The sequence below is a fragment of the Atractosteus spatula genome, chromosome 1 (assembly GCF_055471065.1).
Source record: "Atractosteus spatula isolate fAtrSpa1 chromosome 1, fAtrSpa1.hap1, whole genome shotgun sequence".
Lineage (NCBI taxonomy): Eukaryota > Metazoa > Chordata > Actinopteri > Semionotiformes > Lepisosteidae > Atractosteus > Atractosteus spatula.
In genome coordinates, this window is record NC_142706.1 from 59,746,176 (window position 1) to 59,769,769 (window position 23,594).

The window sequence follows — 23,594 nt, forward strand, 5'->3', positions numbered from 1 at the left end:
GTATTTAGTTAACTAACGCATTTAAGACTCACGACTGGAATAAAGTATTGGTGCACCTCTATAAAACGTTCTCTCAGAGTGTGTGTACAGCATCAGTCGGTACAGTGGCATGTTCCGCCGGTGCACGTTTGCCCACACCCATCCTGCTCCCAGGGTTAAACCATAGGGTTACTATGTCTAAAACACTTATACATTACTGATTAACTAAGAAAGCCATTTGCTCACTTAAGGGGACTGCAGTCCTTGAGGGCGGTAGAGTATTCTGATTTTTTGTTATTTAACAAATCACTTGCTTCTTTGCAGGAATTAAATCCCATCACACCCGCCTGGCTGGGAGCCGCAGGACCTGGGTGGGGACCCCTGCTGTGAACTTCCGTGAGAAGAGCTGAAATTGTCCCGCTGTGGGTTTATTCTACAGCAAAACTGGTAGGGGGGCTGTCAGACACAAATCCTGGAGGTGCTGTGATGCTCTCTTTATTGTACTTCAGCTCAATTACTCCATTGATTGATTGATTGGATAAACATGGTACTTCTCTTTGGGCCTGCGGGTGCTTACAATAGGGACCTCAGGAGGACCACTGTCTCTGCAGGGTCTCCAGGGCCTCACAGAGCTGCAGAACCTGAAGACCAGGGAGACGCTGTTAAATTGGGCCCATTAAGCCTACAGTGAGCTTACTCTGATCATTAAGAGCTCAGCTGGAATCAAAGCTTGTATAATCAGGCCTTATACTAACCCTGGAGGGCTGCAGTCAATGTGTTAAAACTTGGAAAGTGTGTTTTTACTCCTTTAGCAGGTGAATTAGTTCAATTTTGTCAGGAACGGCTCGGATGTGGTCCTACAGAGCTTATAGGGGCTTGGGATTCTGCTTAGCAGCTCAAGGCGAAATTGTTCCAAGAGTTAGGAAGTTGAAGATTTGGGGGTGACCTGTATTCACGTCCAGATTGGGGCCCTCTGGGGGCAAAGGGTTAGGGCTCCAACATGTTTAAGAGCCGAGAACAAACAGCTCACGTGACTCCTATCATCATTATCAAGTCAGTGAAGGGCTTGATTGTGCAGCTGAGGGCTTGGCAGTCAGAAAAACCAGCAGGGGTGTGGGTCACCAGGACCAGGTTTGGAAACCTCTGGTTTACACTGTAGCAGTGGTCATATCAGGTCAGATCCATACGGCGCTCCGAGGAGGAAGAGTGGAATCTTATAACTTCACTCATTTTTAATTAACACTAGCTACCGCGCTATTTTCAATCTAATCAAATCTGCTGCCACATTATTGCAGTGTCACGAGAGCACCTTTACAGTAATAAACCCCCTGCACAGACAGATACACACACACACACACACTCACAGCATGATCAGTTTTCCCAGAAGCCAATCAACCTGCCAGCATGTCTTTGGATTGTGGGAGATAACCGGAGCACCTGGAGGAAACCCACCTGAAGCCAGGGAGAGCATGCAGACTCCACACAGACAGCACCTCAGGTCCAGAATTGAACCCAGGGCACCATGCACTGTGAGGCAGCAATGCTGAGCACTGAACCACTAGCCATCGTGCTGCTGTCCTCCCCAACTTGAGCATCTTCAAATTATTCATTTCAGGAAGATGACCACCATGATGGAGCCATAAAGCCCACCTTGAGTGCTAATTTTAACCATCTTCACACCAGGGAGAAGCTGTAAGCCCGTCTAACATGTTGCATCATTCGGTGTTTATGGTTCAGATGCAGGGGTGTCCTAGAGCATCGTGTTGATTTCTGCGTTCCAGCACAAATCAGACCCCTTTGACCGAACCGAACCAATGAGGCGGATGAGAAGCCCCTGTGTGACCCAGATGTTAACTGGGTGTTGATTGAAAGGCGTCTATACTGGCTGTCACGGATCGGGGGGGGGTGCCCCGCCCACCCACGCTACAGACCAGCCCCTGTGACCCGCAGGGGTCCCCAATACCTGCTGCTTTTCACTGCAGCTGAGCTCTGGGCTCACATGAACCAGCAAGCTGCTCGACTGGGACCTTCACCAGCTGTTTTTCTACTCAAGACGTTTTGACATTTCAAGTTACTTAAGAAAGACGACACTTAAAAAGCAACTCCTACGGGCTGAGCAACTGAAAACAGCGAACCAGCTCAAAGGAGACCCATTATCAGTGCTGTCGAGGGATTGGTTGTTTAAGCGTTCAGGTGGAACAGAAACCTGCAGGTCTGGGGGTTCCCCAATACCAGGAGTGGATTAGATAACCCCAAAAAACAGCAATAACTTCTTCCATCAACATTACCATGATAACTACGGGAATGTGAAACGCTACCCTAGCTAGACAGAAATAATGGTCTCTAGAGGCCTTTTCTTTTGCTAAAGTCTAAAGGATTTTCACCTGACAGAAGAGGCACTGGAAATACACACACCTGCACAGCACTGAGTGTCTTCACCACGCAGAAGATGTGTAGTGTTTCACACCGTTGCAAGAACTTCACTGCACAACAACATCAAAGATAATTAGAATTACAGGAACAACACGTCCATGTCAAAAAAAACCTCCCAGAAGCCCGACGCACTGTTTTCACCAGTCATTCTCCGACCGCATGAATCTGCCCAAATAAATTTGGCTTAACTGAAGGCGCCCCAGAATGATTTATTTTTACTCTTTACAACAAAATAAATCAAGATCTATTTGCTCGGATATAGTCTCTATGTATAGTGTCATTTTTTTAATTCTCTCAGAATAAAAATAATAGTCTCCATTTCTACAAGCCGCACGACTATTCTGTGGAATTGATTACGGATCAGAAAAACAGGTCAGAGCTTTTCCTTCTCGTCCCATTTCTCTGTTCCCTACAACATTGCGTTTAGACGCCCGAGTCTGTCCGCTCACTCGTCAGTGAAGGGAGGAACAAGGGTCTGACAGGTCCTGGAGCAGAGCTACAGCTCCGTGGGCTCAGGCTCCCAGGACAGACGCTGCTGTTGCAGACCTGAGCAAGGCGCTACAGTATACTGTGCTACTGTCTGATGTCGCTTGCAGAATTTTCTAAATTTCTTCCCTTTTGCTTGTTGCCAGTGGGTAATAAGATATTTTTTAAACATCTGACTGAAGCAATCAGAATGTTTTCAAATCTTTCTTATAGTGCACGGAGAGACTGAATCTGACATATCTCCCTCTTTCTGTACCAAGTGGACTTGAGGTGGGATTGGCTTATACATGCTGTATTCTTAGTTGCTATTTTTTCAGTCAATGTTGTCAGCCCTGGGGTCAGAGACAGGCACTGTTAGTGACCTGGCAGTGTGCATGTGCAGTACATGCCTGATGGCTAATGAGTGGATAAGAAGATAATTAAGGTTACAAACAAGAGGAGACATTCTGCCCATTTATCTTGTTTGGTAGTTACTAGTTAATTGATCCCAGGATGTCATCCAGCTGTTTCTTGAAGGAAGCCAAAGTATCAGCTTTAACCACATGACTGGGCCACTTGTTCCACACTCCCACAACCCTTTGGGTAAAGAAGTACCTTACTCAAAAATACAAATACTGTGTCCCAACTCATATTTGAACCCAAAACCTTTCAGTTAGGAATGTAGAGAAATTCACCACCCCTCCACACTGCTGCCTCACCACCCCTCCACACTGCCTCACCATCCCTCCTCACTGCTGCCTCACCACCCCTCCACACTGCCGAACCACCCCCCCTCACTGCTGCCTCACCAATCCTCCTCACTGCCTCGCCACCCCTCCTCACTGCCTCGCCATCCCTCCACACTGCCTCACCATCCTTTCTCACTGCTGCCTCACCACCCCTCCACACTGTTGCCTCACCACCCCTCCACACTGCTGCCTCATCACCCCTGCACACTGCTGCCTCACCACCCCTCCTCACTGCCTCACCACCCCTCCACACTGCTGCCTCACCACCCCCTAACTGCTGCCTCACCACCAACCTCATTGCTGCCTCACCACCCCTCCACACTGCTGCCTCACCACCCCTCCACACTACCTCACTACTACGGGTCTGACTATTGGACATAAAATCTGCTCAGCAGATATTGCTTTCTCGAGACTACAGTACAGGATGTGTATTGTATCTGCAAAGTGTGTGTGCATGCTTAATTGCTTAATTGCAAGTTTCTTAATTGATCCTGCCACTGATTTGTTGAAAAAAAAAGAGGAAAAGCTGCAAAAAAAGACTTGTGGTGATGGACATGGCCACAGATAACCTGCTCCAAAGGCAGGTTACCCCAAGTCTTCTGCTCCAGAGACAGTCCAGCTTTAGGGTTAGATTACTGGAGATTCCCTGAACCTGTTGCCTCACAGTCTTTCATCCCCATCTACAGAATTTTGCTTAAATACAGTCTAGGATACGTTACTAGTTTACACTGCACAAAACAGACAACAGTGACTGTAAAGTCCCATGGTAAATATGATGACACCTTCGTACTGTATGAGTTATTGATTCCATTTAGGGTTCATTTAAATAAATAAAAAATAAACAAAAATATAAATACTATAAACACGCTTGTGCTGACAACAACATAATAAAGAAAAAAACTGCTGGACTACTGCTAGCAATTGTTAAGAAATTAAAACATCTTGAAAAAGAATAAATAATAAGTATAAATATATACATAGAAAAATAATAACCTGGAAAAGGGTGCCATTGTGTTCCTGTTCAGTTTCTCATGGAACAAACACAATCCTAATGTTACCAGTATATTTTTTGCCATTTGATCAGCGATGGGATGTCACTGTGATGGCCTGACCGCATGCGCCTGGCTCCGGGTTCGAAGGACTGAGTGTAGAACTTCGCCTCAGTCCCACTCTGTCTGGGGTGATGAGGACCTCCCACTCCCCCACCCAGAAGAGGAAAAGTGGATAAATTTAGAGATAAGGCGGGGGGGGGGGGGGTCAGTTGGGGAAGGGCAGGGTAGTAGTTAAGATGTTAATCCAAAGATCATGGTGTGGAGGTTGGGTAGGGGGGGGAGAGGGGGGTCATCCCTGCTGTTGACCATCCTGGCTGAGACTGTCTGAGCCGAGCTCCTCTTGTCCCTGAGTCCCCCTGCCTCGGGGGGGGGGGGGTCCCGACACAGCTCCGCACTTCAGTTACTGTCATTCCTGCGGAAAGAAACACCAGAGAACAGACAGACACACACACACACAAACAAACAGACACAGCTAGAGTCACTACACAGGTGTGGAGCAAGGTGCAGAGTGGAACTCTGGGGAAATGAAGTCCGCACAACTGACAAGAGTTTCAACTTTGTTCTTATCTGCTGGAGACAAGAGTCAAGACAGTTGTTTCTCCCTAGGGCAGCATCCCTCAGCTCCTGTCCTTGAGGGCTACCGTGTCATCTGGCTTTCTAAATCATTAATTGAACACAATTTTGTTAATCCCAATCCACTCGGAATAGTCCGATTCTGAGGTCTCGGTTCAGACTCCTGAGAACGAAGAGAACGAGAACCTGCAGCCACGCCCCACAGCCACGCCCACCTGTTAGAGCCTTCGTCATTTTCCTGCGCCCGGCAGCAGAGAGCGCCGACTGACACTCGCCTTAGGCAGCCAGTCGTGCACCGCTTCTTGGGGAACTTCGCTTGCGCTAAAGGGCTCAGACAGGTGTGTAAAATTTAGCCCCCCAGGAAATATTAATGCGCTGGCGAATCTCCTCTCGTGTAAAGGCTCGGTACTATCTCTTGTTGGACACGAAGGCGGTAATTTTGGTTTACGTGACTATTAAAATGATTAAGAGGTGCTGGCTTACTAACCTCCGACAATAACAGAGGTACAGTATCATAAACACGTAGGCTGGGACTACGAGCTTGTTTGTGCCTTCGCTAATAACGACAAGAATAAAATGGAGCACGTTGTTTTTGTGTTTACATCTGTCTCCCAAAATATTTAGATCGTTTGCAAGGGGTTAGACCAATGAGAAATATTTCTACCACATGAATGAAAGATCGAGTTATTTTTAGACAAGGCACGCGGGCAGGCTGTGAGCTCCTTCCCGCTCTGATCCGGGAAGCAGGAGTCATTGCGAGCGCGCATCGGGATCGCCCAGGGAGACTTGTGAAACCCCGCCGGAAGGCGGTGAGGGACGCTGCCGGATGGTTTCCCCACAGAATGCGTGGCGGATGGGTGTGCTCGAGGGAGCGCCATTTCTAAAGCGGGCAGTGCGGCGGCCTACTGAACAAGACAAGTTCTGCATGAACTTTGTGTTGTGCTGCAGAATTATTCCCCATAAATTTATGGTGATCATGGCTTTATGTACAGCTCCCAGCAAGCTGTATCTCGCCTTCCAGTGATGCACACCATTGACTGTGCTGTCCCGACCTGTTAAAATGCTGTTTATTTCGTCCACATTCAGACCTGTCTGTAATCTCGGTATTTGTACCCTAAGATCTGTACGGTGTATTGGTAGTTTTTATTTTTTTCCTTTCGTTTAGTTGTGAACTATTCTGCAGTAACATGGACGCCTCCTGCCCGCTTTACAAACCCTGCGTCCGCAAGCGTGCGATCGGGGCACGGCGATGATGCAAAGTTCAGGAAACTGCAGTGAGTGTTCCCACGGTACGAGAAGGATCAGTAACGACAGCCATCGTTTCCAAACGTTTCTCCCTTCGGCACTGTGTTTGGCCACTGGACAGCGAAGAGCGGAGTCGCGTTTGTCGCTTTCACCAGCACACAACAGCAGAGGGGGTCCAGCTGAGAATCGAGGTGACACTCTCCCCCAGAAGCAGGCTCCTTGTGGGTCAGTTGTCTGTGTGGAGGCTTTTTTTAAAGGCTGATGAGCTCTGTAATAAAGGCTATTTCAACACGCGTTGAAAATCTTTAGACTTTAAAACTCTGGAATGGCCAATTGAGACTTGGCTCAAAGGTTAAGTACTCCAGTAGGACTGGAGTGGGAGGGGTTACAGAGCTGAGGGACACGCCCTCTGACACGCCCCCTGGTCAGAGCCCTTCGCCCTGTGACACGCCCCCCTCATTGTATTCATTTGCCATATTAGAAAGTCAGGACCTCACAGCCTGGTTTTGGGGGGAGACTGCAGGTCCCAGAGTAGAAATAAGTCCAAAGAAAAAAACGGGAGTAAAGGATAAAGGGAATGAAGCTTAGGGATGCAGAGTGTGAGAGAGGCAGGAATCGGGAGGAGAGAGTTGAAGAAGAGAAACTTGGCCTCTGTGAGGGTTTGGGTTTCTTGCAGGGTGAGTGGTGAGGAGGAGGTGCCCTTGCCTTTTTGGTGGAAACGGGGTTGTCCTTGAGATCTGAGCTGTCAGGGGTCATACTGAGAGCTTTCCACACTGTTGTTTTAGACATTTCGTCAGAGATATTAATGTCTGATGGGTCACACCTAGAACAGAACGTCACATTGTAACACCAGGGAGAGCGGGCCATGCAGAGCAGGACAGGCACAGGGGCAGGTCTGCCGGGGGCTGAAGTCCACAAACAGAGCACGGGGACAGGGCTGCACCCCTGACCCCCTCTGTTCATGCAGGGATGGGCGGTACGTTAGTTCTGTGCTGAAGGACTCACCTCCACAACTCTTTCACCTTTCTATACTTACTGCCTGCCCTGATTTATGTGTATACTGTACCTGTGTGTGTGTTACGTGTGTGGTGATGGGCATGATTTTGTGTGTGGAGGGGAGGTTGTGCTTATGTGCACAGTTTTCTGTGTGTTTGTCTATGTATATGTCTGTATGTGTGTAGTTTTTGTGTGTGATTGTGTATATGTGCATGATTTATGTGTGCTTTTGTGCATGATTTTAATTTGTGTTTGTGTGTGTGGAGTTTCTGTGAGAGTGTTTGTCTCTGGTACAGTTTCGTCCTGCACTAGTTGTTACTTAGCCCAGAGTTTCTCTGCCTTTACTGACAACGGCTGTTATTGAACTATACTGTGAAGACCTGCTACAATTAAAATCATCAGCATTAATTACGATCAGCCGCGTTCTCTCTTTAGCACTGCATTCTTATACTGAGGTCTCAGTGGTCTTAATATTTTCTTTTTTATATGAATTATAAACTAAAATGTTAGTGATCACCAACAATATGTAATTAGGGAGCACAAGAGCACTCACTGATAAAGGAGTTTGTGGACATTCTGCCAGTATAGTTGACTTGCTGGATTGCTTTCAGGCTGTTTTTGTGATTCTCTTATATATAAACCTGGATGACTCAAAAAATTCCTTCACTTGAACTGCAATAAGACTGAGCTCAGGCTGCTCAGCACCTCCCATCACGTACAGTACATAGGATGTAATCTGGTGATATTATGTTGTCTCTGACTGAAGCTGAAAAGCTGGTCATGAAAAGCTGATCTAAATCCACACTGAACAAACTCCATTATTTTCAGAATTCAGCAGCCAGAATCCTGACCAGGTTGCTTGCAGATGATCACATCACTCCTGTCCTGGAGCCCTCGCACTGGCTTCCTGTCAGCTTTCTAGTTGACTTCAAAATCCTCATGCTCACCTATAAGGCTCTACATGGCTTGGCACCTCGGTTCCTGACTGACTTATTATCTGTTTACTCCCCACCTCACAACCTTCATTCACCTGACTCTGGTCTTCCATCCCCAAGGACATCAGAGTTAGCTATACCCTCGATTGGATTAAAAGGCTGTGCAATCTGGTGTGAATCAGACTACCTTCTCTTAAATTGTAAATTTCTCAATAAATTAGGTGGTGGACAGAAACTTGGTGAGCTCAGAATCCCAGATCTGTTTATATTAATGGTGACTTTGGAGGGGAGGGGCAGGGAGCGGGGGCATTATGCTGGTGTGTATCAGTGGGGGGTCAGAGGGGGGCAGTCAGTGCAGCCCCCTCCCACTTCGATCCCTGCTCACCTGGAGCTGTTGCTCTTCTTCTGGGGGCTGTGCAGGAGCTGGCTGCTCTCCATGGGGATCTGCACCACCTTATCCTCCCCGTGATCCAGCATCTTCTCGGACTCCTGAGGGAGACACCCCGACAGTGAGAGTAACTCCAAATGTGTGTCACACGGGTTAGCAGACTCATCAGTCTCATCAGGCATCATCCATACGAAACTACAGAATGCTTTCTGCCATTGTACAATATAAGGATAGGGTCTCTCCATATTCACCGGAGATGAACAGGGCATAACTGTGCCTTTAGAGCAAATGAAATTATGCATTTCACCTTTATTGAGCTGATTGTTGATGGTTAATGGTCATGTTAATATTTTATAGAAGCAAAAGCTGCTTCATCATTTAATCATTAACAAATGCAAAAAAACAACCACCCATAAAATGATGTTTATAGTATAAATGTTATAAATTTGTGATATGTTTTAATCATTGCTATGTCTCCACAGAGTAAATAAGCAACAGGTCTCAGCCTTCCCATTTAAGGGCAATTTTAAAATCCAGTTTTTACTGAAAAGTGCCTCATTGTCTCTGTTCTTGGGGTTTTTTAGCTTGATTATAACTGAAAACAGAACATGTAGGTTGGTTCTCTGTCCACTAGGTGGCAGCAAATTACACGTTTCCCTCCCTATATTGAAATAGGCAATACGACCCAGGAACAAGTAGAGGTTTATTCCATGCTGAAAAGAGAAGAAAAGAAACACATTTCAGCTGTGAAGCCTTCTTTTGGTGTAAAGGCTGTTACTCTCGCTGTGTCAGTGTGACAGACCCCCTGTCTTCCAGGTCTGCCTTGTCTTCTGTTTTTAATTCCATCTTATCTGTTAATTACATGACTGAACTAATGCCTTATCAGCTTAATTTAGACAATTAAACTCATTAGTGTGCTTACCAGCTGCTAGGGAATTAGAGGGGCCAGTAAAAGCTTTTTGACAGTAGAAGTTGTACATCACTGCTCTATCTATTTACAAGCATTGTAGACATTCTTCATTCCTTATACAATAAGGAACCTCAACCAACCCCATTCCACCATTCAGTTCTCTCCAGCGACGTGCTGTGGCTCATAGACAAATTCAGGAGCCTTTACACAAAGAGTGGTGGGAGCCTGGAACAAACTGCCCAACCATCACCCTGGCTTCCTTCAGAGGAACCGGGGGGTGACATCCTGGGACCAGTTGACTAATAGCAACCAAAAGAGCTAGGGGGGCAGAGCGGCCTCCTCTCGTTTGGATGCGCTCATTAGCCGCTACGCTCACGAGATGCTTTGAAATGGCAGGACTTGAAAGGTCGGCACCTCCTCGGCTTTCGCCTTCTTGGTGGCGTCGTCCAGCTTCTTCTTCTTGCTCTCGGGCATCAGGTCGTCCAGCCAGCTGAGCTCGCGCTTGGAGAAGCACAGGTCCATGAGCTTGCGGATGAACACCAGGGCCAGCACCATCATGGGGAAGACGATGGCGGCCGGCGAGGTCTTGATGACCCACAGGAGGACCAGGCAGGTGAGCTGGATCAGGGTGAACAGGTGCACCTTCCTCAGGGGCACGTGGCGCAGGTAGATGAAGTCCGGCTGGTGCTTTGGCGGCATGCCGAAGAGCTTCAGGCGGTCGAAGAACTGCGAGAGAAGAGAGATCAGTGCGACCGGCTTCCCGGAGTTCGAAGCCGAGGGCAATTTTAGAGGCGCGCGAAATACAAGAAAACATTCCCAGGCCTTAAAAAAATGGCAAGCACCTTCCCAGAGCCTGGAGCTTCCCGAGCTCGGACCCGGGACAACTGACCCTGGCAGGCAGAAAGAACCAAGCCTTTTTAGCCCTGAGCAGAAAAGAAGATGAGGGGACCTGATCCAAGTAGTGAAAATCCTCAAAGGATTAACAGAGCCAACTCAGCTCTTCAGAATGAGCAGTGAAGCAAGAGCAGTAGGAGTGTGGAACAAGCTACTGTATCCAGTCATGTGGTTTAAGCCGATACCCTGCTTTCTTTTAAGAAATAGCAGAATACTAAAAGATCCAGATAGGTCAAACAGCTTCCCCTCATTTGTAAAAGACTTCTCATGTTCTTATGATCACCTATAAGGCTCTACACGGCTTGGCACCTCAGTACCTGTCTGACTTACTATCTTCCTACTCCCCACCTGGCAACCTTTGTTTGTCATAGTGGTCTCCTCTTCATCCCTCAAGCTCATCTCCACTTTTATTATTACTACTACTACCCTGGATGTTCCTAATAGACACCTCTGAAGAATGTGTCCATGTGTTGCACAATGAATAGACATAGACCCCTGTAATCTAAAGACTGAAGTAGGGTTCCCCTGTGTGGTTCACCTTAGTAGGATTCACCAGTAGGGGTTTCTCTGCTGATTTAGGACACCAACAATAACCAAAAGGACAGGGATTCCCCAGCACCAGGGCAAAGGTCACTGGTTTGAGTTGTGGTTACATTGTTTCAGGGGTTTGGTTTAGTGGGTACGGTGTTGTTAGTCAGCCAGAGCTCTCTCAGCACTCAGCGACCCTCTGCAGGCATGTAGTGCTGCCTATGAGGGGTGTGCTTCTCCTCCAATCATCACTCATCCTACAGTACGGGGCAGTGCTGCCTGTGAGGGACATGTCTCTCCTCCAATCATCACTCATCCTCCAGTAGAGGGTAGTGCTGCCTGTGAGGGACATGTCTCTCCTCCAATCATGACTCATCCTCTAGTACAGGGCAGTGCTGCCTGTGAGGGACATGTACCTTCTCCAATCAGTGACGATTATCTATGAATGGGACAGGGCTATCTGTGACATGTGACTGGAGGGTGGGCCTTCAGTTCCTCACTCTCCTGTGTGCGGTAACGGGGTTTGCAGCTGTGAGACTTGAAGAACACACATTTAACTGTTCCAGTTTGGTCGGGTTAAACAAAACCTATTTTCTTTCCAAGAATAAGTTGGGAAGCAGCACATCTCCCTGGCTAGCTTCAACAGGACAGCATGCCCTGTGTCACTGTGCCCAAAGCTGTGACTGTAAGACACCCCAGCAGGCTCTGTCCTCCAGGTAACTGCAGTCGCCACATCAGTCCAGTCCTGCTGTCCACACCATACCTGAATTCCCTTTAGAGATGAGGCGCCCATGTAGAGGAACACTCCATACAACACCGGCATGGGGATGAACTGCAGACACATAGACACACAGAAAGACAAAAGAGGCTGGTTAGGACTGGAGCACATCAAATTAGCACCTGTGTGTGCATGTCTGTGTGCACTCTTTGAAAACCTAGACTGGGAGTTACAGTTGTAAGGAACAAATGCTGGACATGTTAGAGTACCTAACAGCCAGGGGGAGCAGAGAGAGGAGAGGAGACCAGGGGGAGCAGGGAGAGAGGAGGGGAGCAGAGAGAGGTGGAGAGCAGGGAGAGAGGAGGGGAGCAGAGAGAGGTAGAGACCAGGGGAGCTGGGAGAGAGGAGGAGACCAGGGGGAGCAGGGAGAGGAGAAGGCAGTGTGGGGCCCCACCTGCAGAGCCCCGGTCATGAAGACAGAACAGCCCATCAGCACAAAGATCAGCAGCCCAGTGAGCCGCTGCTCCCGGATGCCCAAAAACTTGGGCTGCTCTCCCGGCGCCGAGCACTCCGACTCCAGCTTCAGGCTGTTGACGTGGGAGATGGACAGGACGGTGGCCGCCACAAACCAGGGCAGACCCATGATGGAGCAGATGCCCAGCATGAACCCCACCATCAGCAGGTCCAGATGATAACCGCAGCCCTTCTGCAGGAACAGGGAGGAGAGAGACAGAGCTCCAGCTCACGGGTACAGGCTGGTACTGCCCACCATGTAGACACGTGCAGCAGGTGGGAGGGAAGCCCTCATGCAGAAGAAAGTGCACCTCTTAGAAAACATTACAAATGGAACAGAAGTCACTCTAGGCCTTCAGGTATCAGGCATGTCATAGAGATCCCTGATCTGTCAATCCTGGCCGGGCAACTCCTACCACTGGCGTGGCACCACCCGCACACTGCCAGTCGGACAGGCACATGGTGTATATTTGAGATGGGTTTTTGAATGGATGCTCATACTGGTTGATGCAGCTGGGATCCCCATCATTCTGTCTTCTCAACTCTTTCAGGTCAGATCAGTTACAGATATGATCCCACCCATCACCCCGGCACAGACCATCCACCCTACCAGCAGCTTGTGCTCCTTGCGGTTGATGATGACGGCAGTGATCTGCTGGTCCATGAAGATCAGGATGGTGCAGAGCAGCGCAGGGATCGGTGCCACCATCACTGTCCACCAGGGATTGCGGCCGATGGGATTCATGATCCAGCCACGGTCGTCCCGGGTCGGCTGTGGGGGAGCAAGGAGGGGGGAAGAGGGCACCGCTGGTGTTACTGCTCAAGAGTTGCCAAGAAAAGGCCATCTGGTAAACCCATAGCCCTGGCTGCTGCGAAACCTCTACAGTCAGGGGGATGGAACTAGCTGGGATAGTCCAAGCATGGACCAATCCAGCCCTATGAAGGCAATAGAGGTTTTGAGATTTTACTTTGTTCTTTAATTTAAAATCCATCCATCCATTTGCAGGACAATCCATCATCCAATTCAGGGTCATGGGGAAGCCAGAGCCTATCCTGGCAAGCAACGGGCATGGGGCGGGATACACCCTGGGTGGGATGCCAGTCCATCACAGGGCATAATTTGGAGATGTCAATGATTTTTCTGGTTCGTTCTCTCCCAGTTTGGGATCGCCAACTGCTCATCAGGAAGCCAATGGTACTGTGATTCAGTCCATTGCTTGGACCTCGCTAAGAATATGGTGTTCAGTTCTGCTCTTTGTGCTGCAAGAAAGCACTGCAGTACAAAGCAGAGTGGGACAGACTAGGAGAACTGAATCTACTTGGCTTGAATCCAAGAAGATTCCATGGGAACTTAATTATATCATTAAAATCCTGAAGCGCACATCCTCAGGGCACTCCAGCTCAGCAGCAACACAACAACCCAGGGACACAGATGGACGAAAATCGTAGACACCTCCTTGCATAGAGGGACTGTTTCTGAAACTACCGGAAGCCAAACAGAGAAGCAGATTGGTCCCATCTCACCTGGGAAATTTCCCGCTCTGTTCCAAAGAACACTGGCTGGCGGACACAGCCTCTGATCCAGCTGGAGGAGTGAACCTCACACACAGCCTCCCACCATGTGCAGAGACAGAGCGCTGGGTTAGTTGCTCAGGGTCTTAATTGATTAATTGGGCTTAGCTACGGATCAATTAGTATTCTACTAAGCCGGTAGGCTCTCTGGTGCTCTGGTGGCAGATGGGCTCCTGGAGCGCGGCTGTGCCTCACCTTGAACTTGCTGGGCACCTGCAGCTTCTGGGAGGGGATCCCGATGGCGTAGTCGATGCCCACCATGATGACGATGGTGAGGAAGACGGCGAAGTCGCTGATCATGGACCGCACCTGGGGGGAGGGCGGAGGGCATCAGGATGTTGTGTGGAGATGCAAGAAAGGTTTGAAATGGGTTTCAATTTGAGAGGAAAAAGGACATTTCCAGAGAAAACCAAAGAAGACACATACAAGGTGCACCTGACACAGCGCTCTGAATTCAAGCAGTTTTACAGGGAGTTTTGTAGTCTGAGTACAGCTCTGGTAACCCTGTGTTATTACCATGAATGGGTGTTCAGTACTGGCCACTGCATAGAAACTACTTCCACGCACAGCACAATGGCCATATCTGTTAACATTATTCTTGCCTTTTTTGTTATTTCTAAATTGTCGAGTACAAGTGATGTCTGTTTAAAATGCCCTTAGTCCAAGTCAGGGATGATGAACCCATGCCACATTTCTGCAGAGGAAACGTCCTTAAACACACAAGGGTCGTGAAATCTGACAGCACCCCGACAGTAGTGATGGTTGTGGGGGGTCAATACAGAGGTCAGAGGTCAAGGAGCTGGCTGTGCATTTAATGTGCATTGTGAGTAATCCCTATCTGCTCTTTAGAGCTCACATTTGGACCCTTCAGAGCCTCTCTGCAGCAGGATTTGAACACTTCTGCAAGTCATTAACAGCAAAAGTCATTCCCAGTTAAGGCTCAGACCTCTGGAGGTCACGCCTGAACTCCCAGCACCGTCTGAGACGAGCCCCGAGAGGTCTTACCCGGGTGGGGAAGTAGCGACTGGTCTTGAACTGCTTGAGGAAGGTGGACAGGGCAAAGGTAGAGAAGAAGAGGATGGCAGACCAGAAGAGGACATCCGGGGTGTAGGGACCGTGGTGTCCACAGGCTGTCCCCACGAACTCTCCCTGGAGCTTCAGACACTCCTGCAGATATTGTCAATCAATCAATTCTTTAGGATTTCAATGTCCTTAGCGTTAGCATTAGTGATGTTAGAGCTCTGTGCCATACCGTGACAGTGAGGTTTGCCCAGGGCACAGAGGAGGCCGAGATGTTCCTCTCGCTCCAGTACTGAAGAGTTCGGTTACTGGGGTTGTCAGGCTCTGTGCATTTACAGCTGCAAGACATCAGGCACAGGACGAGATTCTATCAGATACAGCAATCCAGAGGAGACAGACAGAGGACAGCTGGACTGTGAGACAGAGGATAGCTGGACTTTGAGACAGAGGATCAGAGCACAGCTGGACTGTGAGACAGAGGGACAGAGCATAGCTGGACTGTGAGAGACACAGACAAAGCACAACTAACTGTGAGACAGACACAGACAGAGCACAGCTGGACTGTGAGACAGACACAGACAGCACAACTAACTGTGAGACAGACACAGACAGAGGACATCTGGACTGTGAGAAAGAGACAACGCACAGCTGGACTGTGAGACAGAAGACAGCTGGACTGTGAGACAGAGGGACAGAGCACAGCTGGACTGTGAGACAGACACAGACATAGGACAGCTGGACTGTGAGACATAGAGAAACAGGTAGAACAGCGAGATTAGAGCCGTCCTCACTAGTAGAGGGTGAGCTTGTCCAGGTCGGAGTGCATGTTGATGGGGTAGAGTTCCCCCAGGTGCAGCAGCTTCTCCAGGGACTCATAGATGAAGATGAGGCAGATGAGGGCAGCGAAGGCCTCCTCCGTGAAGCGCGTGATGTAGCAGACCAGTGAGCTGGCGTCCGTGGCAACCAGCATGAGGCAGAGGAAGGCAGTCCAGAGCCCGATGCAGGTGCGCAGTGACAGGTAGGAGAGGTCATAGTCTCTGTGCAGCAGAGAGACAGGGAGAGTGGATTAGGACAGTGGAGAGAGACCAGGTAGTCGTGTGTTTAAACACAGTAGGAGGTAGTCTCCTAATTTGTGTCTAAACTGGTCCTGAAGAGCCACAGACCTGCAGGTTTTTTAAACAGGCTGAAAGGGTCACTGAACAGAGACCTGGAAAGAGTGTTAACTCCTCCTAATTAAGGAATGGATTGATCCAAATAAGCCGCTCCCGGATCTGCTGGAACAAGAAGCAGGTACACTAAGGCTCTCCAGGACCATGCTGGACACTCCAGTACACAACGCAGTCCTGAGCCCGACGGCCAGACACTGACTTGCAGAACTTGAAGAGGATCTTCTCGAAGACCAGGACCGGACCTGTGCTGCCCAGGATGGTGAGTGGCTGCCCAGCAAACAGGGAATAAGCGATGCCTGTCATGGAGGCGCCCAGCAGGGACTCGATGGCACTCTGGGAAAGACAAAAGGCAATCCAACATGGAAGACATGTGGCCAGCTACCCACAGTAGCACTTCAGCACCACAGATACTCCCGGACTACTCAACCACAGCACCACAGATACACCTGGACTACTCAACCACAGCACCACAGATACACCTGGACTACTCTGCCTGCAGCCCAGCTACACCACAGCACCACAGATACTCCTGGACTACTCAACCACAGCACCACAGATACACCTGGATTACTCTGCCTGCAGCCCAGCTACACCACAGCACCACAGATACTCCTGGACTACTCAACCACAGCACCACAGATACACCTGGACTACTCAACCACAGCACCACAGATACACCTGAACTACTCAACCACAGCACCACAGATACACCTGGACTACTCAACCACAGCACCACAGATACACCTGGACTACTCAACCACAGCACCACAGATACACCTGGACTACTCAACCACAGCACCACAGATACACCTGGACTACCTTCCAGTCAGCTACACTACACACACTTCCAGCTCCCTAATTGTTTAATTGATAAGCAGCAGGATTAATCTAGCAATTAGAGATGTGGCTGTATTAGAAAGGCAGTGGAAAGGCCCCCATGGGGAGTAGATACGCAATGTAATATAAAGTGAAACAAATTTACCCTTCAGGCCACGGTGTTCCAGCAGTTACAAAATTAAGAATAAAGCCCTTTCTTCTATCTTTGCATCTTATTATGCATGTTTCATGCTCTTATTTTGACAAAGAAATCTAAGAACCATAATCCATTTTTATCAATCCATTCAATTTGGCATTGCCAACTGTATCTTTATGTCTGTGCTCAGTGCAGCAGCCCCTATACCCACGCAGGGAGGGTGCAGAAGGGCAGAAGGGCTCCTCTCACCCCAGGATCGACCCCACCACGTCTGGACTGCAGAACTCAACCTCTTCTCAGAAGGCGCTTCTGGGCAAAGTCATTGCTGCTGTCATAGTTTTCATGACTAAGACTAAGTCTGACTCCAGACTAAGAAAGGCGCAGCTTGTGGAGGAAATGAGTTGTGCCTGTCTGGTGAAATGGGACATCCCAGATTAAAATCCCATAGCACGTCGCCTGTATTAGTGCTGGAAACGAGCTCTGCCATCATGCCTCCCTGAGACTGGCTGTGTGAGTGCTGCGTGTCCGTGTGTGTGTGTGCGTGTGTGAAGGTGTGCGTGCATCCTTACAATTTGGCCCTCGGTTGCTTCTCCCAGCAGCCCCCCGAAGGTGATGACAGGGGACATGCAGGCGCAGTACAGGAACAGGAAAGAGGCCACGCACTGCAGGTTCAGCCCGTCCCGGTAGTCACTCAGGTAGAAGGGGACCTTTCTCTTGACGTCCAGGATCAGCCCCCCGAACAGCCTGCCAACACGTGGATTACCATCAGCATCTTGCTGCCACTCGAACCCGGGGACAACACCGTGCCTCTCGCATGGCATTCTATTCTGGGTAAATTCATCCAGTTTACCCCTGATTACTTAATTAATTAATGCTCAATCAATCAATTAAACCTTAACCACTGAATTGACTAAATACCTATCTAAAACCTATCTATGGGCTAATTGGCCCATAATTGATTGTTTGTTAATTGGTTTATTGACTTTGTGTATCACAAACCTACCCTACTATCTTCCTTTTCACAGTCCAGCATGGCTTCATCAATCCAACAGTCATTTGGTTTTATTAGATCGTTTATTCATCTCTTTCAGATCTGGCACTGGCAGAGATGCCAATTTACCAGAAAAAGCCATCCTGGAGTCTGAGGTCTGCAGCTTCCCATGAGCAGGATGAGCCAACTCAACAGAGGGATAGGAGTTTGGATGAGGGGAGGAAGAGTTGGAAGGCATGGAAAAAGACAGGATAATGCAGAAAGGGAGGGTGAAAGTGACAGAAAAGCAGAGAGGTGAACAGAGAAAGATGAGAGTAAATGAGGGTGACGGGGGTTTGCTTGGGCGAGCTCACCTTCCAGTCCTCTGCAGCTCAGGGCCATGGTGCTCTCCGTGGGGCTCCACTTCCACCTGGCACGCCATTCCATTTGGCATCCCCGGCATCTTCCTCTTCTCCTGCAGGGAGAGAGCTGAGGTCAAGTGAGGCTAGGCAGAATTGGACTCCTACTGCACTGGAGCACGAGACTCCTTCAGCACTGGAGCACTGGACTCCTCCTGCACTGGAGCACTGGACTCCTCCAGCACTGGAGCATTGGAGCACAGAACTCCTCCAGCACTGGAACACTGAAACACTAGACTCCTCCAGCACTGGAGCACTGAAACACTAGACTCCTCCAGCACTGGAGCACTGAAACACTAGACACCTCCAGCACTGGAGCACTGAAACACTAGACTCCTCCAGCACTGGAGCAGTGAAACACTAGACTCCTCCAGCACTGGAGCACTGAAACACTAGAGTCCTCCAGCACTGGAGCACTGAAACACTAGACTCCTTCAGCACTGGAGCAGTGAAACACTAGACACTTCCAGCACTGGAGCAGTGAAACACTAGACTCCTCCAGCACTGGAACACTGAAACACTAGACTCCTCCGGCACTGGAGCACTGAAACACTAGACTCCTCCAGCACTGGAGCACTGAAACACTAGACTCCTCCAGCACTGGAGCACTGAAACACTAGAGTCCTCCAGCACTGGAGCACTGAAACACTAGACTCCTTCAGCACTGGAGCAGTGAAACACTAGACTCCTCCAGCACTGGAGCACTGAAACACTAGACTCCTCCAGCACTGGAGCACTGAAACACTAGACACCTCCAGCACTGGAGCATTGAAACACTAGACTCCTCCAGCACTGGAGCACTGAAACACTAGACTCCTCCAGCACTGGAGCACTGAAACACTAGACTCCTCCAGCACTGGAGCACTGAAACACTAGACACCTCCAGCACTGGAGCACTGAAGCACTTCAAAGGTGCTTACCTGGCAGGACTATATACTGTATTACCAGCATTGCTAAAGCAGATATAAAACAAAGCAACACACAGTACATCACACCCCCATCCAGCAGCAGACTGTACAACAATACGCTCCCTTCGGCGGTCTCGGGTGAGTACCTGTGAGGGGACATTCTTGGGGGGCTCAATGCGGATGGAGGGGTCCCACTCTCCCGGGGGCAGCACTGTCACCTGGTCCAGAAACTCATCGATACCCGCCAGCAGGTCACTACGGTCTTTCGCCTTGTACGCCACATCGTGGAAGATCTAAGAAGATAAGATTAACAGCAACACAGATCAGTAAGTGACGCCTGAGTGTCACACTTGTCTATGAGTGTCAGTCTGGGTGTGCCAGTCTGTGTTAGTGTGTATCTCGGCGTGTCAGTCTGTGTTAGTGTGTCTGTGAGTGTGTAGGAGAGCAAAGCACAGGAAACTAGGGACAGGACAGAGTGGGAGCGCCCTCTGGCTGCAGAGGGTGTGACAGTACCCCCCCTTCATGGGCGGCTCCTGACGCCCATACAAATAAAAGAGCTGCACAGCACTGGGGGGAGGAAAAACCTCATTTAACAGAAAGGAAACCTCCGGGAGTCCACGGCTGAGAGCTGCCCCCTCCTCCAGGGTATAAACCCTTTTTTGGGTAGAGGAAGGAGGGGTCGGGTAGAGCTTCGGAGACTTAAAACAAAAAAGACATGTACACAAGCACAAACCACAACAACAATAAACCTGGGAAACCGGGGAAATAAACCACAAAAAAACAGATAGGAACCAAAAGTTCTGAGACACATGGGACAGGGGAACCAGAGAGAAGGGGAAACCAGGAAGTGAAAAAATCAAAATACCAAGCAAAAAACTAAAAATAAAAACACAAAAACTCTTCTTAGAATAGAAGAGCTGAGAGAAAAAAAAGCCCAGACAGAGAAAAAAAAACTGCGGAAACAACAAAAAGCGCCGTTCGCGGGGTCAGTAGGAGGCTCAGCATTCTGTCACGGATGTCAGAAGGGACGAACCGTGGAATGGCAGGAGAGCGGAAAAGACCCTATGCGTAGCAGCGGGACGGGGGTTAGCCCGGGCTCAGCAGTTCAGGTGTCGTATAGAAACCAATGCCCTTGGGTAGCGGACGTGGGGCGACCTGGTGCTAGGCGGGTCTCGGGACATCCGAACGTCAATGCCAAACGAAGGGGAGTGAGTGACCCTAAATATATAGCCCCAGAGAGAGAGACACCGGAAGGACAGCAAAGCACAGGAAACTGGGGACAGGACAGAGTGTGAGTGCCTTCTGGCTGTGGAGGGCCTGACAGTTTCTAGGTACTGTATGTCAATCTGAGTTAGTGTGTACAGTATGTGTGTATGACATTGTGTTAGTGTGAGGGTGGATGTGTGTGTGTGACTCAGTGTGTGTGTGACTCAGTGGCCACGTTACCTCGTCAGTCATTATGGTTGCCATGGATCTCCCAATTTCATGATACTGCTGTGCTTTCCCATCTGGTCCCAGCAAGATGAACAGGAACCTGCCACAGTCAAGGACGATTAACACCAATGAAGAGCAATTAACAGCAAAAACTGCCAAAATTCAAACATCACACAGCTCTGTGTGTGAATTTTCACTTGTGAAACACCTCCACACACCTGCGTGTCAGAGAGGAATGTCTGTGAATGAATGTGCTGTTCATTCTTATTGCTTTGCTGACACAGTAATTCACCAATGAAGCTCTTTGAATTTCAGAGAGGAGAGACAGAGACAGGCTTCACTGAGAGACAGACAGAGACAGAGAGAGGAGACACAGACTGAGAGAGGGAGACAGAGAGAGGAGACACAGACTGATAGAGGGAGAGAGGAGAGACAGACTGAGAGAAGGACACAGTAAGAGACACTGAGAGACAGAGACAGAGAGACAGACTGGGAGAGGGAGAGAGGACAGACAGACTGAGAGAGGAACACAATAAGAGACACTGAGAGACAGAGACAGAGGGAGAGAGGACAGAGACAGACTGAGAGAGGGACACAGTAAGAGACACTGAGAGACAGAGACAGAGAGACAGACTGAGAGAGGAACACAATAAGAGACACTCAGAGACAGAGACAGAGGGAGAGAGGACAGAGACAGACTGAGAGAGGGACACAGTAAGAGACACTGAGAGACAGAGACAGAGAGACAGACTGAGAGAGGAACACAATAAGAGACACTCAGAGACAGAGACAGAGGGAGAGAGGACAGAGACAGACTGAGAGAGGGACACAGTAAGAGACACTGAGAGACAGAGACAGAGAGACAGACTGAGAGAGGAACACAATAAGAGACACTGAGAGACAGAGACAGAGGGAGAGAGGACGGAGACAGACTGAGAGAGGGACACAATAAGAGACACTCAGAGACAGAGACAGAGGGAGAGAGGACAGAGACAGACTGAGAGAGGGACACAATAAGAGACACTCAGAGACAGAGACAGAGGGAGAGAGGACAGAGACAGACTGAGAGAGGGACACAATAAGAGACACTCAGAGACAGAGACAGAGGGAGAGAGGACAGAGACAGACTGAGAGAGGGACACAGTAAGAGACACTGAGAGACAGAGACAGAGAGACAGACTGAGAGAGGAACACAATAAGAGACACTGAGAGACAGAGACAGAGGGAGAGAGGACAGAGACAGACTGAGAGAGGGACACAGTAAGAGACACTGAGAGACAGAGAGAGGGAGGTAGAGCAGTGGGGTGAGAGAGATCGGCAGTCAGACTGACCTGGTGGGGATCGGGACCTCGGTCAGCCCGGTCAGTAGCACGGCGGGGGACAGGCGGACGAAGGCCACAATGGGGCGCTCCAGGAAGTCCAGCTCGCCCACCAGGACGTTAGAGGCCTCAGCTCCACTGGGGATCTTCTTCATGAAGTGAAGGTCGACCTGAAATAAGGTGCGTGAGAGAGTGCACTGTGACAGATACTCTGGGATTAGAGAAACATTCTTCCCCAAATTCAGAAATCTAATCCCAGAGTTCCCACTCCTGCCAGAACCACAACGGGTCCCAATCCTACTGGGAGAGGGAGGAGGGAACTCAGTGGAACTGGCAGCCCAGTATGTGATCTCCTGTCACAGCCTGAGGAACAGTGAGCCTGTCTCACAATAATGCTCCTTCTGTCTACAGTATATGTCAATATTTTATGATATGTCTTTGTTGTAAATGTCTGTAATATGTCTGTAGATTTTATTTTACTTTTATGTTTTGTTTTGTTTAACGTGAATTTCATTATTTTATTTGCTTTGGCAACACTGATTGTACCCATCGGTCATGCTAATAAAGCACCTTGAATTGAAAATTGAATTGAGTGATGGAGGAGAAGACTGAGAACAACACAGCAGACCTGTAGCATCATCCATCCACCTGTCAAATTATTCTTGAAGTGTGGCACCCGTGCAGATGTGGATGTGCACAGGCTCAGAAGCAGAAGAGTGCTGGATGTCCCCACAAGGGGGCACTGTGTACCACTCTTCAGCACCACTGCAGTGATCTGCCTGCAGTGGCACCATAAACGACTTGACAGAGACGTGAAGGGATGACGGAGAAGCACATCTATCCGCAATCAGCAGCTCCTCTGGAGTTAGTGGGCAGTTTGTGAGTTTTAACCCTGCTGTGCTTGTGCACGGTCTTGCCTTGCTTGTACCACACAGAGGGGAGCTTGGTGTCTCTGCCTTTCACTGTGCTGTTCCACAATCTGCAAAATCAATCCAGGTCTTTATCAGTGGAGACCACAGCCTGTTTCTATTCACTGAGCCTGTCCTCTCTGTACAGCCAGGTCACTCTGTGTCCAGTGTCTATGTCCAGGCTGTGGTCACTGAGCCTGCCCTCTCTGGACAGCCAGGTCTGTCTGTGTCCAGTTTCTATGTCCAGGCTGTGGTCACTGAGCCTGCCCTCTCTGGACAGCCAGGTCTGCCTGTGTCCAGTGTCTATGTCCAGGCTGTGGTCACTGAGCCTGCCCTCTCTGGACAGCCAGGTCTGTCTGTGTCCAGTTTCTATGTCCACGGTGTGGTCACTGAGCCTGTCCTCTCTGGACAGCCAGGTCTGCCTGTGTCCAGTGTCTATGTCCAGGCTGTGGTCACTGAGCCTGTCCTTCATCAGGATCTTTCTCTTACCCCAGCCAGATACTCTGCTAGTGTGTGTTCTTTTT

The 23,594-nt window shown here is 49.3% G+C and overlaps 1 protein-coding gene across 1 annotated transcript in view; it reads right to left on the bottom strand.

Annotated features, from left to right (window-relative positions):
• Window positions 1-566: 566 nt before the first annotated feature.
• LOC148841407 (electroneutral sodium bicarbonate exchanger 1-like) overlaps window positions 567-23,594 on the bottom strand; it is a 36,202-nt gene continuing 13,174 nt past the window's right edge. Inside the window, exons 7-23 of the mRNA XM_088921086.1 lie at window positions 22,175-22,332; window positions 20,856-20,943; window positions 19,556-19,702; window positions 18,457-18,557; window positions 17,682-17,856; window positions 16,339-16,472; window positions 15,762-16,007; window positions 15,203-15,308; window positions 14,956-15,117; window positions 14,146-14,259; window positions 12,989-13,150; window positions 12,320-12,571; window positions 11,911-11,979; window positions 10,140-10,451; window positions 8,813-8,916; window positions 7,202-7,319; window positions 567-620 (exon numbers count right to left, since the gene is read on the bottom strand). Coding sequence (XP_088777212.1) covers window positions 567-620; window positions 7,202-7,319; window positions 8,813-8,916; window positions 10,140-10,451; window positions 11,911-11,979; window positions 12,320-12,571; window positions 12,989-13,150; window positions 14,146-14,259; window positions 14,956-15,117; window positions 15,203-15,308; window positions 15,762-16,007; window positions 16,339-16,472; window positions 17,682-17,856; window positions 18,457-18,557; window positions 19,556-19,702; window positions 20,856-20,943; window positions 22,175-22,332 — 2,502 coding nt within the window. The remainder of the gene's footprint in view (window positions 621-7,201; window positions 7,320-8,812; window positions 8,917-10,139; window positions 10,452-11,910; window positions 11,980-12,319; window positions 12,572-12,988; window positions 13,151-14,145; window positions 14,260-14,955; window positions 15,118-15,202; window positions 15,309-15,761; window positions 16,008-16,338; window positions 16,473-17,681; window positions 17,857-18,456; window positions 18,558-19,555; window positions 19,703-20,855; window positions 20,944-22,174; window positions 22,333-23,594) is intronic.